Here is a 17823-nt window from a genome sequence, read left to right as displayed (position 1 = left end):
TCTTGTGTTTCCAATTTTCCCTTTTCTATTTCACCAGAGAGAAAATAGACATATGGTTCATTTGCACAACATGGATCATTTACTCTCACTTGGGTGTTGATGTAATAATCGTGTAACTTTTTGAGAGACTTTTTATTAAAATGTTATAGAAATGAAGGGAAATAATTGGCATAGGCTTTATATTTTATATTCATGCCTTACAACACAAGGGCTCACACAAGTTGATGCACAATTTCTTTATTTACCAACATTAAGATTTTAGATTAAAATGTATATTATGTATAAGAGGAAAGGTACATTTTGGGTGCTGTGATTAGTCGCCATTACATTTTAAGTTTTGCACCATTTTTAATCACTTTTTCACTTTTTCACTTTTCTTTTTCATTTGAATGATCCTACATGTACAGGTATTTTAACTAAGTACCTCTCAATTAATATGAGGTTGTAACACTGCATATGCACAATAATTATGAAATAATTTTCTAAATGCTTTTTAAAATGTTTTTAAATGTAGTATAGCCAGTGGCATTATACTCTGATGCCATCCTGGGGTGCATGGGCATTTTTGGATATGTGGGATGCAACTAAAGTCAATATGAGAAGAAATAAAATTTTCATATCTGACACACTACCATCACAATCTAAAATATTTTACATGTATACATGGCCATCACTTTGTTTTAAAAGTAAAGCTTTTTGATCGAGTTGTAAGGATTTTGCTGTGTGAAGGATTTTGCTTTGTTTTTTTTAATTAAACAAAATTGCAGATGTGTATCAATGGATATACTGTATATGAGCTCCAGTGGCATGTCATGCCACTAGACATGTCACCTAAATGCATTTTGGAGCATGACTGAAATTGTGCCGATTTACTATTAAAATAAATTTTCTTTTAAAATATGACTGTAAATGGTTTACTTCTAGTGCAATGAGCATTAACTCACACATTTTCCCCACAAAGATGCTAAATGACAATCATCAGCTTGTGATGCTGCGATGACATTAAGGGACTGTGTTCTCACACAAGGACAAAATGGACTGTAATTTACCTGCATCTCCAACTGCTCTCAATTAAATGCTGAAACAGCAGGATGCTTGTACATACCTACTGTGTCACTGCGCTTCTGAGCCACAGGCAGGCGGAGAACCAGGTGTGTGAACTGTGTGTGTGTGTGTGTGTGTGTGTGTGTGTGTGTGTGTGTGTGTGTGTGTGTGTGTGTGTGTGTGTGTGTGTGTGTGTGTGTGTGTGTGTGTGTGTGTGTTTGTGAAAATCCCCAGGACGTCCAAGTAATAGCCTCATAAATCTACTCATGCATAAAACAAAACCACTGGGCAGCCATGCCTGCACCTGCTGCTCCTGAATTCATAAGCCAGTGGCCTCTCAAGGGGACAACTCTGTGGAGTGGTTCATCCAGGTCTGTTTTTAATAAGCTTTTGGCGGAACCCGTATTTTTGGTAATACAATTAGTTTTAGAGTATAATGAACTGTGAAAAGTCCACATGTACATATATACAGTAAATAATAAAACCTCAGTTCTGCATAGCTTCACATTTCCAGATTTTTCCCTTTAAGCGTAGTCTGGTCAACTTTGGCAACTTATTCTGGTCAAGAACCACCCACTTAAACGGGGAACAGACTGTCTGACCGATATGTAAACAACAGTTTGTTGTGTTGTTATGTTTTGCCATTTAGGGGTGTCTTGATCTGAAATAATTTATACAACACAAATATCAATCAACCTCCGTGGTCAGAAACGAATTGCCCGGCATTGTCGGTCCACAGTCAATTAGAAAAAACACAGAAGAAATTAGCAAAAATGTGTGTAACTTTGTGTTGAGAATTCATTTTAATCCAAATGTAAAAGTATTGATTAACTTACAAACATACCGTAGGTCCCATGTCTCAGGCTTCGACTAAATGCTCAACACTGCAGTCAAAGATAAAAAGTTTAAACACTTACAACATTTCGGCTACATATTTATTTTATAATGCTGTATTAATTTGCTATCAAGCTTTCTGACAACACAAGGTCCATAATATGATTACATTGTGTAGTTTATTCTTAGCAATAACAATGATTATGTATGAAATCATAAACCATGCAAATGTTCTCATTCTAATATAATTTTACACCAAAAATGCATTTAATAGGCAAAGCACAAAATTGTCAAGATTAAAACACAGATTTACGTTTAAAAATGCATGATTAGAAAAACATTATTGTGCAGTTTTGAGGTCACTCCAAACCCTGGTTTCCCTCAGTGGCCATAATGCTTTAAGGAGAAGTTGGATGTGGGTGATGGTGATGATGACCGTGGTGGCCATGACCATGGTGACCATGTCGATGATGTCCACGATGATGATGTCTGTGATGATGGTGACCCTTATTATGGACAGGAAGCTTAGAAGAGTAATGGTGATCCCTATGGCTATGGTGATGATCCCTTATGTGATGTGGATTACCATGACCTTGGTGTCCATGATGTGAATGCATAATCGCCTTAGATTTAACAATCGCCCTTTCATCCAGAGTGCTATTAGCACATATGGAGTTACAGAAGACATCTATATCAACGAAGACAACACCTACACCACCAAAGCCTTTTGCGAGAAACTATGACACCTGTACATTTCAAAATGTTGATTAGAAATATATTTATATTTTATGCTAAAATTATCTCATTTAAAATTTACTATTTTACCCAATATTTGTGTGTGGTATGTATATTTAGGTTTATTAGAGTATCACATTTGAGCTTAGCAACATGCTAATATCAAACTTCATTATAATCAATCATGAGTCGAGTCCACTTGTGCAGAGCACTATTTGTGTGGCATGCAGAGTTGCTACCTATGTTGGGCTTTCTAAATCAGTCACTTATCTTGTTTAGAAGGCTGCCTTGGAAGGCAGATACCTATGTAATCAGTAGACAGCAAGACAGCTCAGTAGCTTTTGGAACAGTGCCATCTTGTACTTACAGTATCTTTTTAAGTTGCCCATTAGCCATCTGTAATCTACTTAGTAGTTTAATTTTCCAACTTATGTACCTGCTTAAAAAATATGCATCACTTACCTCCTTGACAAGACATTGCACGTCTGAGAGACTTGTTAAAGCAATGAACTGCTCTTGTCCACTTTTAATGGCCTGACACACCTGAAAGTATAAGAGTTTCAGATGACTGAATCACTCTGCCTAAGCCGTCCCTGATGAAGCAAATAATTAATCCTAAACTAATGCTATCCACGGTTATACCTGATTGGCCAGAAATAAGCCCACACCGTGGATGTGATCTTTCTTTTCTTCCTCTATATTCAAGTCATCATTCCTTGGATGGTCCCTGTGGTAATGCCTTCTACGTGATCTTTGTAGAAAAGCAGGCATGGCTAGATTCAACTTTTGCAGGTCAACCTGCTGATCCTGCCAATGTTGGACTGTTTTGTTCTACAAAGCAACAGAGAAAGGTGAAACACAAGGTTCAGGTCTGATGGGCTAATAGTTTGTTGTGATTTAGCCAAGGAGGATGGATAATCCTTGTTAGTACTGGTTTGGTTTAGAGGTAGGGCTGGGATTAGGGGCTACATTAAAACAGGAAAAACCTAAAGAGAGCGATTCACCCCAGATATCCCAACAATATTGCTGTACGCAAACCGTTTTGTACAGAGAAATAGTAACTTTGTGCAGGTCTGATCCGCCATTACAAGAAACATACAAAGGGTTCACATATATTTTTTTACCCACCCTAAACTGTACATGTTTATATGGTGTGTTCAATAAGAAGACATGAAAATGTTTTGTTGTTCTTGTTTGTTTTATATATATATATATATATATATATATATATATATATATATATATATATATATATATATATATAGATATAGATATAGATATAGATATATAAAGGAGAATGTGTTTTTCTATTGTGGTTATGTGTGAAATTTTATGACCAATTTATGCAGAAATTCTTGTTTCCCTACACACTAAAAATTGTTAACTGGCAACAGTAACTATTTATACCTGATCTAACCCTTAAAATAAATTTTGCTGGCGTAACCTAATTAGTTATGTTGATGTCAGGCATGTTAAATAATGTTTTTGACATTAATCAAACCAGTTCATCAATTCAGATGTTCCTACATAAAGTACTTTTTTTTCAGTGGACTTTCTCTTGCAACTTTAACATTTCCCTCTCATTTTAGGGATAGTGTCAAGCAAGGATGTTACCAAATATTTAAAATTGGTGGGACGGAATGTAAAATTTTAAGTCGAATCGGTAATTGAAAACCCCATATGAATGGACCACTATCCTAATACTGGGGGTGATGTGAGGCTACTGTTAGGCCTATGATTAGTTAATTGGAAGGATTGGGATGTTAATCCAGTAACATGTCCTACTTGTGTAAATCACACCATTTTTCTGGACGACACACATCATATTATTAATACAGTAATTGATTATTATGACAAACTGTAATAATAAATAAATGAAAGGAATTTACAATGTATGGTCCATCATTTTCAAGATGAGCAGGCAGAAGGGAGATGAAGTCCACATACCTTTTGAAAGGAAAAAACATGTTAAGTACACTGAGATGTAAGCGACACTTATGAATGATGCTGAAGAATGAGACTTACTGTGAAAGTGTTCGCTCATCATAATTGACCATGCTGCTGTGGTCTGCGTGGTCTGGTATAGACAAGGAAAGAAGTAGAGACTGGATAACAGAGACACTTGTCTCTTTTTCAATCGCTCCTCTTAGACTCTGCAATCAATATAGAAGATTGTAAATGACATGAGATTCATCATATTTGGTATATAATAAAAAACATTGAGTGCCTGAAAATAATAATCCTTGCCTTGAGAAAATTCATGAACAGCTCTTTGCTTTTGCTAGATTGCTCAGAAACGGGGCCGTCCAGCCAAGTCAAGTCCAAGCCATCTAAACTATTCTCCCTCAAGTATCTCAGTGCCGTGGATATGAAATTCTCAACGCTGGACTCATTAGCAGACATCAGCTCCAACCTAAACAGCAGCAAATTTAGTTTTTGAATGAATATTATGAAACCTGTCAACAACATATCCAGAAAATCAAAATCAATGAGAAATGAGAAATTAAATTTCTTATAAATAATTTGTAAAACATTTCATGTTAGATGAAAGAACACCACCTCTCAACTCAACCTAGCAAAGACGGAGCTTCTCATTGTTCCAGCGAGCCCAGCAGTTCATCATAACTTTACCATTCAAAAACTACACTATCCAGGACAGTCAGAAATCTTGGGGTTCTGTTTGATGATCAGTTGAACTTCACAGACCACATCATAAGAACAGCCCGATTATGCAGATTTGCTCTGAATGGAATTACAGACCCTCCTAACTGAGCATGCTGCACAACTCCTTGTCCAGGCTCTTGTTACATTAAGGCTGGACTTCTGCAATGCTCTTTTGGCAGGACTTCCTGCATGTACAGTTGAAGTTAGAAGTTTACATGCACTTAGGTTGAAGTCACTAAAACTAATTTTTTAACCACTCCACAGATTTCATATTAGCAAACTATAGTTTTGGCAAGTTGTTTAAGACATCTACTTTGTGCATGACACAAGTCATTTTTCCAACATTTTTTACAGATAGATTGTTTGACTCTTAATTGACATATCACAATTCCAGTGGGTCAGAAGTTTACATACGCTAAGTTAATTGTGCCTTTAAGCAGCTTGGAAAATTCCAGAATATGATGTCAAGAATTTAGGCAATTAGCCAATTAGCTTCTGATGGGAGGTGTACCTTTGGATGTATTTTAAGGCCTACCTTCAAACTCAGTGCCCCTTTGCTTGACATCATGGGGAAATCTAAAGACATCAGCCATGACCTCAGAAAAAAGTTTGGTTTATCCTTGGGAGCAATTTCAAAATGCCTTAAGGTACCACATTCATCTGTACAAACAATAGTACGCAAGATTAAACACAATGGGACCAAACAGCCATCATACCACTCAGGAAGGAGATGCATTCTGTCACCTAGAAATGAATGTAGTTTTGTGTAAATAGTGTAAATTAATCCCTGAACAACAGCAAAGGATCTTGTGAAGAAGCTGGAGGAAACAGGTGGACAAGGATCTATATCCACAGTGAAACAAGTCATATCGACATAACCTGAAAGGCTGCTCAGCAAGGAAGAAACCACTGCTCCAAAACTGCCAAAAAAAGCCAGATTACAGTTTGCAAGTGCACATGGGAACAAAAATCTTGGAGATATTTACTCAGGTTTGATGAAACAAAAATGAACTTTTTTGCCATAATGATGTTAAGTTTAGAGGAAAAAGGGTGAGACTCACAAGCCGAAGAACACCATCCCAACCGTGAAGAAAGCGGGTGGCAGAATCATGCTGTGGAGGTGCTTTGCTGCAGGAGGGACTGTGTGATTCGCAAAATAGATGGCATCATGAGGAAGGAAAAGTATGTGGATATATTGAAGCAACATATCAAGACATTAGCCAGGAAGTTAAACTCCGTCACAAATGGGTCTTCCAAATGGACAATGACCCCAAACATACCTCCAAAGTTGTGGCAAAATGGCTTAAGGACAACAAAGTCAAGGTACTGGAGTGGCCATCACAAAATCCTAAACTCAGTCTTATAGAAAATGTGTGGACTGAACTTAAAAAGCATGTGCGAGGAATGGGTCAAAATTCCAGCAACTTATTGTGAAAAGCTTGTGGAAGGCTACCCAAAATGTTTGACCCAAGTTAAATTATTTAAAGGCAATGCTACCAAATGCTAACAAATTGTATGTAAACTTCTGACCCACTGGCAATGTGGTGAAAGAAATAAAGCTGAAATAAATAATTCTCTCTCTTCTATATAGTGAGTGAGTGAGTGAGTGAGTGAGTGAGTGAGTGAGTGAGTGAGTACATTTGTAATTTAACATTTCACATACTTAAAAAAGTAATGATCCTAACTCAGTAAGACAGGGACATTTTTCTACGATTAAATGTCAGGAATTGTGAAAACTGAGTTTAAATGTATTTGGCTAAGGTGTATGTAAACTTCTGACTTCAACTGTACAGTCAAACCTCTGCAACTGATCCAGAACGTTTGGCCTTCAACAAGTTCAAGAGAGCTCAGAGTAAATTTGTAATTCAACGCCATGCCAGCTTCCATGGCTATTTCCATGACTAAAAACATCTTTAAATGCATTTCTGGGTACAATATAAAAAATTCTAAAACTGACTCTGGGTTGATTTTGATAATCTCTTCAAAAGTCTTTGCTGTGTAAAATAATTTCCAAAAAGAAATAAAACCATAACCATCAGAAACAAAATGTGCTTCAGGAGATTTTTGCATGAGGTGCATAATTGTGGATCTGTGTCTGATATTAAAAACGTATTTGTGAGTCTGGAATGTCTTATACTGCAATGGTGTAAATGATCTTGTCCCCGCGATTACTCAAGTTCAATATCTGTCTTTTTCCCACAACAGGGTTGATTTCTCTTCACTTGTGGAATGGCCTGCCAAACTCCACCTGAGCAGCTGATACTCTAGCCACCTTCAAGAAATGTCTAAAGACACATCTCTTTCGGAAGCACTTGACCCAATCCTAGCTTCTTCTTCAAAAAAAAAACTAAACAAAAATTCTCAGTCTATTGTTTTACCACTGTCTCTCACCTTCCTCTCTTGTGCTTTTATGAGAGCACTTCTCTTTTTACTGCCTTCTTAGGATATATTGCTTCTGTTGTATTCCTCATTGATTTTAGGGTATAATGTAACCTGGAAATGTTTACGTGAGTGATTGCTTAGTCAATCGATGCCATTAGTAGACAATGTGTGCAAAACACTTTGAATACCTTGATGTTTTCACTTCCAATCCAAGCAAAATCTTCAGATTTGGATTTCTGGCAAAATTAACATAACTTTGTTAAAACATTAGTACATAATTTCTGGGTATACAAAGAATGCTTTTGAAATGGCATAGTTTATTTGACACAGACCTCTCCTTCATCTTACTAAGAGTATCATAGTTATCCTTCGACAAGCTTTGAAGACTGAGCTTGTCATCAGTAGAGGAAGAGGGAACAACAATATGAGTGCACAGACCCTCATGTGTGCTGTGTGTTAAAACATCCAGAAAGCACGTCACTCTGTGGTCCCTCCGTGCACCTGAGATGTATGAGTGAAAGAGAACCTGTATTATTATTACTAGCCTGAGAGCCCTTAGTGATAGCCTGAGGTTACCCTCTAAGGTAATGCTTGTTATGCCTCTCAAATGTGTCCTTTCTCAGGTTCTGTCTAATCTAGCAACAGTGAGTGCACTTGCACTGCATGACACCATTGCAAATGCAATGTTCTTTTTGAGGGAAATGGAGGGTTGAATGACATTTTAAAATATAACAGCTAGTTGCCAGTCTTACCCACTGAAATTACCAGGTAAAAGATGAGCAGAGCTGCAAGGGAGAAGGAATATAGTTATTAATAACTTGATTGGTGTTGGAACAGATGTTTTAGATTTTTATATTAGTTTTTTATAAGGTTGTTATTGCATGTTAGTGAAGACTGTGTCAAGTTCCTTTTCTAAATTAAAAACCACAACCTGATATGTGTAACTGTTGCAACAAAATTCTCCACTGCACTAACCCCAGGCAACAAATTAGAGCAAAAAATGTGCACTTTTTTCGAGCAACATAGTTTAAAAATGTCTCATAGGAAATTCTTTCAATCAATTAAATCTTAACTTTCATGACAATTCAATCAATTCAATCTTAACAAATTTGTTTGCCTGATAAAGATGCAAAGCATACATGACTACACAATAGAAGCAAGAGCATTTTACATATTAATATATCAAAATGTACTCAAATAAAAAACAAATCATTTTTTTTTATCTGTTATAAAACTGTATCTACAGAAATCGCAATATCTATCAGTTGAAGATTCACAGTGGTTTTAATCCTTTACCTTTACTCAAAAAAATACATTTAAAATAGAGAAGCATGCTCTGTATTCCTACCTCTGTTGAGCTGCATTGTTGTACTGTGCTGTTCAAAAACAGCAGCTGTCAACTCTGGTGTGTTGTTCACTGATAAAGGCAGACTGTATGTTATAAACCAAAAACAATACAAAAAAACACTACTTCCGGTGTAAAAACTTTTTGGCCTGATAATTCCCCTACTGGTTTTGCACTTATAAACCCACTTCCTGTTGAGTGTAGTATTGTGCTACAGCCCTGTGCTGACTTTCTTTAAGTTAATATCACAATAGTATGTCTTTATTTCTAGAAACTCATCAGTCAATCATTGTTTGGAGGACAGAAGGCTATACAATGCTTAAAAAAAATGAAGATTTCCTACAAAGGTGTACACTACAGTCTTCAAAAACAAAGGACAACTGGCTCTAACAAGGACAGAAAGAGATATGGAAGGCTACAACTAAACAAGAGGATACTGTAAGTACATCAGAGTCTCTAGGTTGAGAAATAGACGCCTCACATGTCCTCAGCTGACAGCTTCATTGAATTCTACCCGCTCAACACCAGTTTCATGTACAACAGTAAAGAGAATACTCAGGTGTGCAGGCATTATGGGAAGAATTGCAAAGAAAAAGACACTTTTGAAACGGTTAGAGAGGGCAAAGAATCACAGACACTGGACAACAGATAATTGGAAAAGAGTGTTATGGATCTTAACCCCATTATATATATATGTACAAATACAAATCTGTTATACACATGCAAGGGAATGTATGGCACAAGAGGTAATTAACTAGTAACTAAACATAAAAATCATTGCATAAAACATTAAAAACTATTTTTATACACATTTTTTAAAGGTAATGTGCTCATTTTTCACTTTTCAATTTTTCTGATGGTTTGACTATTGATGATGTAATAGAATAATGTAGCCTATAGTATTAAACATACTAAATACATAAATACTTGCATAGCATAGTTCGAAGTGGACTACTTACATTTGACCATTTTTTGTGTAGATTATTTAGTTCTTTACATTGAATGTAAGTCAAATTTCAAGCATCTAATCCATAATATTGTCTTGCACGCTTGTCTAAAACCAAGGAAGTTTAAACTACTGAATGAGACCAGAGATTATTTAGCCCTATATGGAGCACTTATATTAAAATAAATGGGAGAAAGTGGAAAGCCCAATATGGTGGATGTAGAAAAAGAAGTCCCACCCTTAAAGTAAAAGAGTCAATCACATTATAGAAAAAGACATCGCCTGTCAGTCAGCTTAAGAATGCGCATGCACATTAGCTGGACCAGCCTGAAAAACAGCGTTTTTAAGTGTGATCTAAGCTTAAGAAGTGCAATTTATGATACCATTGTTGTCATATCTAACTGCTGATTGAAAATATCTTATTTGATCATAACCTTGACCAATTGAGATTTTGGTCTTTCCCCATTCGAGTACATAGGAGCTGTGCTTTTATGCCACTTGTATCCATAGCAAAGGTGGCCGCCGAGTGGACTGACTTGCTTTGAAAGGGACTTTGATGAGACCTAATGAGCATAAAGTGTATGATCTTCTAAATCACTCCAGATTAACTGGATGGTCTGATGGATGGATGGATGGATGGATGGATGGATGGATGGAAGGAAAGGTGAAAGTGAGGGTGGATGGGCTGATGAATGGATGGACAGATGGACGGACGGACGGATGGACAGATAGATAGATATTTATTAAAATTATTTGATTGTTATTTTGATAATATTAGCATTGAAGCTTAATACCGTAATACTATAATGCTGTGATATATTTTCACCTCAACTATTATTACTGGCTTGCATATATGATGTTTAAGTTCTTACCCTAAAGGTATATTTCCCACTATGTCCTTATGATATTTCTCAGGCAAGTCCAGAGGTCCAGAAATGGCTATTGCTACAACCACTTGATGGGTAGGTTGCAAAAATGTTAATAAATTGTTTTGTTTACATTTCAATACATACAAAGTGCATTATTTACCTTTATAAATGTATTATATCGAACACTGATACACATATGAAAGGTTGCTCAATCTACACTTAGTGAGCACTTTATAATGAACACCTATACACCTACTTATTTATGCGATAATCTAATCAGCCAATCGTGTGGCAGCAGTGCAGGGCATAAAATCATTCGGATATGGGTCAGGAGCTTCTGTTAATGTTCACATCAACCATCAGAATGGGGAAAAAAGTGAGCAGAATCTTCCATTATCCAAGCAAACAGGTAGTCCTGCTCCAAACTCATCCTTTTGGTTGAGCTCATTTTGTTATGGTCAGCCCAGTTGGGCCACATAAACAAACAGATTTGAATTGTGTTTTTCTACTGCTAGTGTTAAATAAATTACACACTTTACCTTTAAGTGTAGTTATGATGAATTCCCTCATCATTGACTCACCCTCATGCCATCCCAGATGTGTAAGACTTTCTTTGTTCTGCAGAACAAAAATGAAGATTTTTAAAAGAATATCTCAGCTCTTGGTTCTTACAATGCAAGTGAATGGTGACCAGACATGTGTTCTCATAAAAAACACATAAAAGTAATTCATACAACTCCAGTGAAAGTGGAGATTTATGGTCAAAAATGGATTTAACCACTGGAGTTGTATGGATTACTTTTATAGTATGTGGTCTTTTTGTGATTTTTGGAGCTTCAAAGATCTGGTCACCATTCACTTGCAGGATTATCAGAGATTATTCTAAAAATATTTGTGTTCTACAGAAGACAGAAAGTCATACACATCTGGGATGGCATGAGGGTGAGTAAATGATGAGAGTATTTTCATTATTGGGTCTCAGTTGCTCATCAAATTATAACCAGGTCTTTCTTTATTTTGTCTTGAGTAAAGATTTTTCAGTGGAATAAATGTAACAATGTTTGGCACTTACATAAATGAGAGCTAAAGGTCTGCTGTATGATGGCACTTTGATCTGATATATGTATTTAAGAACAGATATGAGGATTTGTAGTCCAGTATCTTTAATAAAGCCTCTTACAAACGATTCAGAAAGGTAGATGGCAACAAATCTGAACTGCATCATACCAATCTGCTGACACCAGAAAAAAACATATCACAAATAGTTTGCACACAGAAGCATTGTTGTGTTGTGGCTGAATTATTATTTGACAGGATTTTGGGTTTGCTGTATACCTAATGGTATGCCTGAAATGCCCAGTCGAACCTCATTCATCCTCTCCTCATCCACTACAGTGGCATTGAGGGTCGTGTTGAAGTGACTAAAGTCTGATTTAGGAGCAAAGGACCTTGTGAAGATGCTGGAGGAAAGAAGTAGACAAATATCTATATCCACAGTAAATTAAGTCCTATATCAACATAATCTGAAAGGCTGCTCAGCAAGGAAGAAATCACTGCTCCAAAATTGCCATTAAAAAGCCAGAATACATTTTGCAAGAACACATGGGAACAAAGATCTTCCTTTTTGAAGAAATGTCCTCCAGTCTGATGAAAAAAAAATTTTTTTTAAACTGTTTGGCCATAATGGCCATCATTTTGTTGGGAGGAAAAAGGGTGAGCCGAAGAACACCATTCCAATCATGAAGCATGGGGGTGGCAGCATCATGTTGTGGGGGTGCATTGCTGCTGGAGGGACTGGTGCACTTCACAAAATATATGGCATCATGAGGAAGGAAAATATATGGATTTATCAACATCTCAAGATATCAGCCGGGAAGTTAAAGCTTGATGGCAAATGGGTCTTCCAAATGGACAATGACCTCAAGCATACCCCCAAAGTTGTGGCAAAATGGCATCCGAAGCCCTGACCTCAATCCGATTGAAAATTTGTGTGTGCAAGCAAGGAGGCCTACAAACCTGACTCAGTTACACAAGTTCTGTCTGGAGGAATGGGCCAAAATTCCAGCAACTTATTGTGAGAAGCTTGTGGAAGGCTACACAAAAAGTTTGAGCCAAGTTAAACAATTTAAGCCAATGCTACCAAATAATTACAAAGTGTATGTAAACTTCTGACCCACTGGGAATGTAATAAAATAAATAAAAGCTGAAATAATTCATTCTCTCTACTGTTATTCTGACATTTCACATTCTTAAAATAAAGTAGTGATCCTAACTGACCTAAAACAGGGAATGTGTTCTATGAATACATGTCAGGAATTGTGAAAACTGAGTTTAAATGTATTCGGCTAATGTGTATGTAAACTTCTTGACTTTAGCCGTTTATATACACATACATATATGCAAAAATATCTAACAGATGAAGTCATAAAATCAGACATTATTTACAAATTTGACATTTTTCAACCGAATGTCTTGCAAAGGAAAGTAAGCAAATATTGCTCTCATTTTTCATACAGCTGATCTATAGACCCCAAATAGTGTAGTAAAGTGATTTACCTTTCCTTGCAGGAGTTTATTGCATGTGCTAATTCATTTTCTTTTATCAGCAAATATCTCTAGGGAGGAGTCTCATTAACTTCACAAATATTTGCAATGTCACCCAGTCAGGCCTTGGTGTGTCATTCAATGCTTTTTAGACAATGTTTTTTTTTTTTTTTTTTGCTTTTTATTTGTAATAATCTTAACCCTTCCTCTTCGCAGACGTAATGTGCTTTTGCATTAATTAATAATACAAACTATTAGTATACTATTGTTTTTTTTACTTCAAAACAGTGTGCAGATAAAAATAATAGTCAAGTCCTGAAATGAGGAAACATTATTTGTGGGATAGATTAAATCAGCAGAACTTTATTCCAATTAAGATGTTCTAACTTAATTTGTATACAGTCTGTGCAATTTTGAACTGCATGTAGTATGACTGTAATCAGTGATGAATCTGCGTACAGTTGGTAAAAAGCAAACATAATACCAATTTATTTTTACATATGCTGAAGCATAAAGCATGGTAGGTGAAAGGTTTTTTGAAGGTGACCTCACCTTTCTAAATTTCAACAAACAACACATTTAACATTCCTATACAATCTAGTGCAATATGTTTTAGTTACTTTTTGGCTCTTAAACTGTTCAGATTCAAGCAGCCAAACACTACACTTTCTTAAGCTCTGGTACAGACAGATAAACACTCTTTGAAATAAACAAGCATATCTGCATTAAAACGCATAACTGTTGAAAAGAAAAAGCCATTTCAAATAACATAACACAGATATTTATTATTCAGTACTATGGTGAATTCAGTTCACTCTTGTAACTTATTACAATTTAGTGAATATATACTTGATATTTGCAGATGACAGAGCACCATGAAGTCATTCAATAGATCCATCACCCCCACTAGTGGCAAAGAGAGGAACTGCATTATATAATAATGTAACGTGGGCCATGTTCAGAATGTAATACTAGCATACTGCTTACTACATGCTGCACAGAATATATTACATTATTATAAAAGATAAACTGTGTATGCTACATTGTTTTCACATTGTTGTCACATGACCTCATCATGTTGCATGTTTAATTCAGTAAATAACGTTCAGGTATCACCTCTGTGTAAAAATGTTACATCTTTAAATCTTAACTTTTGGTATTCTACACAGATATGAGTCAAGAATATGTTCAAAATCATGATTTAAATGACTTACTGTTCATTCATGACATTGGAAATTGAATGGTCAATTCGAGAGCAATTAATTTGTGAGATACGGTGTGTCCTGTTGCATATTCCACATTTTGGCAAATGTAGCAGTTCGTCCATGTATTATGTGGATCCAGAAAATGTACAAACTGTGCACAGTATTCATACTGCAGCAAATAGTATGTATGAGTAGTATGGTAGAATTATATTCAGAACATAGCTACTGATAATAAAATAATAAAGCTTATAATCATAAATAAAAATCAGTATAAACAAATATATATATATATATATATATATATATATATATATATATATATATATAACAATCTGGTAAACAATAGAGAACACTGTCTATGGACAGGTCTACTTTAACACATTTTCGGTTGAAAGCTGTCCTCCGATTCCTAAAGTCATAGTTTTACAAAGTAAGCAGTATTACAAAGCATTTTCAAAAGTCTCAGTTTTCGGTGGAGGAAAACGCTGTTCCAGTGTGGATTAGAGGTATTAACATAGCAAAATCGATGCATTTTCAACCGAAAATGTATTAGTGTGGACATGCCCTATATCTGAAAACAATAAAAACATCACAATGAATCAAAGTCAGCTTTGTAGAAAGATGCCAATGCGGACGCCATCCTACATTACTCCATCCCTCTCTTAGGCCCAAGAAATAGCTGTGCAAATCCTTTTTTATTAACCCACTCTGCTTACTGCAAGGAGAGATCGAACTTCACATCTAACATTTGGGGAGAAGTTGCCTTGAATAATGTAACAACTACCTGTGTCCCCATCTTCATGTATCCCACAATGCCTTCAAAAATCCTGACACACTCACTAATGGCAGCAAATGGAATTGCAAAATATAATGTTTCCAATCAATCCTTCTGAAAGGAACGCCACCAAGATGAGTAAATTGTGACAGAAATATCACTTCTGGGTGAACTAACTCTTTAAGATTGAAAAACGTACACAATTCACCTTTAAAAAAATGATAAAGACAGGAATGAGGCAGACATTCATCAACATCTTATTCCAGGGCCTGGATCTGAGGGACGATGGGGCTGAGATTTGACTGTCTTTTCTGTGAAAGCAAGAAGACAGTTTTAAAAAAGGATAACCATTAATCCTTATGTTTCCATATTGGCAAGTGAAGCCACCGACTGGCAACAACAAATCCATTCATCTCCAGATGAAAGAGACAATCAAAAGTCACTGAGGATACTGATATCAGCAAACTCCTGGCGATACCGGTAGGAGTACAGGCCAAGCAGAAAGGCCCATTTAAGAGTCATGAAGCTCCACACAGCTGACAGATAGTAGCTTTTGGGGTCAGATAATGCTGCAAACAAAACAACAACAACAAAAAAAAGAAACATTTAAGACAGATAAGTAAAACTGTGAAGCTATGAGTAGGTAATTGTGTGGTTACCTTGATTTTAATCACAGACACAATAGCTTACAGATAGCACAATTCTAATTCTACTTTAATCTTTTTTTGTCAGGAAATCTGCCCTTCCAAGATGTCCATGTGAAAAGTACTTACCCTGCTTTTCTATAACAGCTAGAGCTATGAAGGTGGCGAAAGCAGCAACTGCCAGGAGGGAGAAGACAGAACTGACAAACATGAAGAACTTGAGTCCCTTCAGCCATGTGCGCCAGAAGTCCTGAATGTACATAATGTGGGTGACCAAGGCCCAGAGTGCCAAAACCCCTGCAGATTTGAAAACACACATAAAATACACATTGTATTGATTGGGTCTTCCCTCATGGGATTAGTACAAATCTATCTTTCTACAGAAGAATCCAAAAGTCTGGGAATGCTAGTAAAAGTGTGTTGCATTATCTAATTTAATACCAAATGTTTGTGCAAACCCGGACGATCCATGTTTTCCAAGCTGTGTGCTACAATGGAAGCAGGGAAATCTCACCTTTTGTACGGATAAGATGGCCAATGTTACTAAATGTATTTGTGACCTAGAAATAGTGCATAATTGTAATACAGTTATCCTTCATAATAAATCCATTCTATGTTTCCTTTTTTTAATCCTCAAACTTTCTTTTTATTTCAAAGCTTAAAAGAATAAAATCCCAGGTTTTCAATGTGGACTCAAATTTTGAATCCCACTGTGTCCGTCTGTCTGGTTAAAAATCATAATGGGTCTGCATCAGTAAATGGGTCATGCTGTACATTGTAATAATAATAAATAGGTTGGTCCTTCTAAGAAATACATAAAACAATTACTAATTATAGTTATATATCTCTATTAGAAGTGCTAATCATACACTGTAGACTGTGTATTACACTTAGAACACTAATTATTACAGCTGCAGACTACCTTGTCAACCACAAAATGCCAAGAAGCACAATAACAATGCATTGAAAGGCATGACAGTAAGAAACTAAATACGAAAACTCGATGTTTTCACAGTAGCAATGAGAATAAAGAGAACCTGTGGCCTTGGGTTTATTTACATACCCGATAATCCGCCCATCGCCGCCGTCCACGGCTGTTTATACACCACATTCCAAACGACAAACGCCGAAAAACCAACCAACATGCCGAATGTGGCATAGCCTACACTTATATAGATCCTGTTCGGACCCATTAATAATCTTTAAAGTATCGAGGTTTTTAGAAAAGCTCGATAAACTGGCTGAACTGAAGGATTACACCATCCGATAGCGATTATGTAATGCAGAGCAGTTTATTCGTAAACATGATGGTACGACCCGGAAGAGCTCCACGATATTACCATGGCAACTGTCAACAACATTGATAACCCAAAGGTTTTGATGATTGAAAAGGAATTTGTTGTTAAGTGTTTAAGAAGAAATTAAAAAAAAAAAAAAACTTCCCATTTGTATCTTTCGCCAATATTAAAGGAAAATTACAACAGGTTCAGGACAGCATTTGTTGCATAATATAAACCCCCCAAAAATTCTACTCGTCCCTCATTTTCTTTAAAAAAAATACATAAAATAAAAGCAAAAATCGAGGTTACAGTGAGGTACTTACAATAGAAGTAAAGGGGGCAATTTTTGGAGAGAAGGCAGAAATAGTAAGCTTATAATTTTATAAAAAAAAATTGTTCTGTTAAAACTTGACATCACATCGCCATGGCAACGACATTGTAAATTGGCAATAACTTTATACAGAAACGGTTAGCAAGAGATTGTATCACATTAAAATCATGTGTACATGTATTGTTTATGTCTTGTGGCTATACTATTGAAACAGTGGCTATTTTA

General features: G+C 36.1%; 2 protein-coding genes across 2 annotated transcripts; both read right to left on the bottom strand.

Annotated features, from left to right (window-relative positions):
- Window positions 1-1773: 1773 nt before the first annotated feature.
- Window positions 1774-9078, bottom strand: LOC127619072 (acidic mammalian chitinase-like). The gene is made up of 10 exons (XM_052091802.1): window positions 9008-9078; window positions 8412-8444; window positions 7992-8160; window positions 7848-7895; window positions 4861-5026; window positions 4639-4766; window positions 4503-4560; window positions 3256-3444; window positions 3076-3156; window positions 1774-2615 (listed from the first exon to the last, which is right to left on the bottom strand). The coding sequence occupies exons 1-10, from the start codon at window positions 9021-9023 to the stop codon at window positions 2277-2279; spliced, it is 1227 nt and encodes a 408-aa protein (XP_051947762.1). The 5' UTR covers window positions 9024-9078; the 3' UTR covers window positions 1774-2276.
- A 4626-nt stretch (window positions 9079-13704) lies between these two features.
- On the bottom strand, window positions 13705-17275 carry LOC127618866 (heme transporter hrg1-B). The gene is made up of 3 exons (XM_052091527.1): window positions 17051-17275; window positions 16117-16284; window positions 13705-15912 (listed from the first exon to the last, which is right to left on the bottom strand). The coding sequence occupies exons 1-3, from the start codon at window positions 17178-17180 to the stop codon at window positions 15776-15778; spliced, it is 435 nt and encodes a 144-aa protein (XP_051947487.1). The 5' UTR covers window positions 17181-17275; the 3' UTR covers window positions 13705-15775.
- Between the last annotated feature and the right edge of the window lie 548 nt (window positions 17276-17823).

Source organism: Xyrauchen texanus, chromosome 25 (assembly GCF_025860055.1).
Source record: "Xyrauchen texanus isolate HMW12.3.18 chromosome 25, RBS_HiC_50CHRs, whole genome shotgun sequence".
In the NCBI taxonomy this organism is placed as follows: domain Eukaryota; kingdom Metazoa; phylum Chordata; class Actinopteri; order Cypriniformes; family Catostomidae; genus Xyrauchen; species Xyrauchen texanus.
This window is presented reverse-complemented; position numbering and strand designations above follow the sequence as displayed.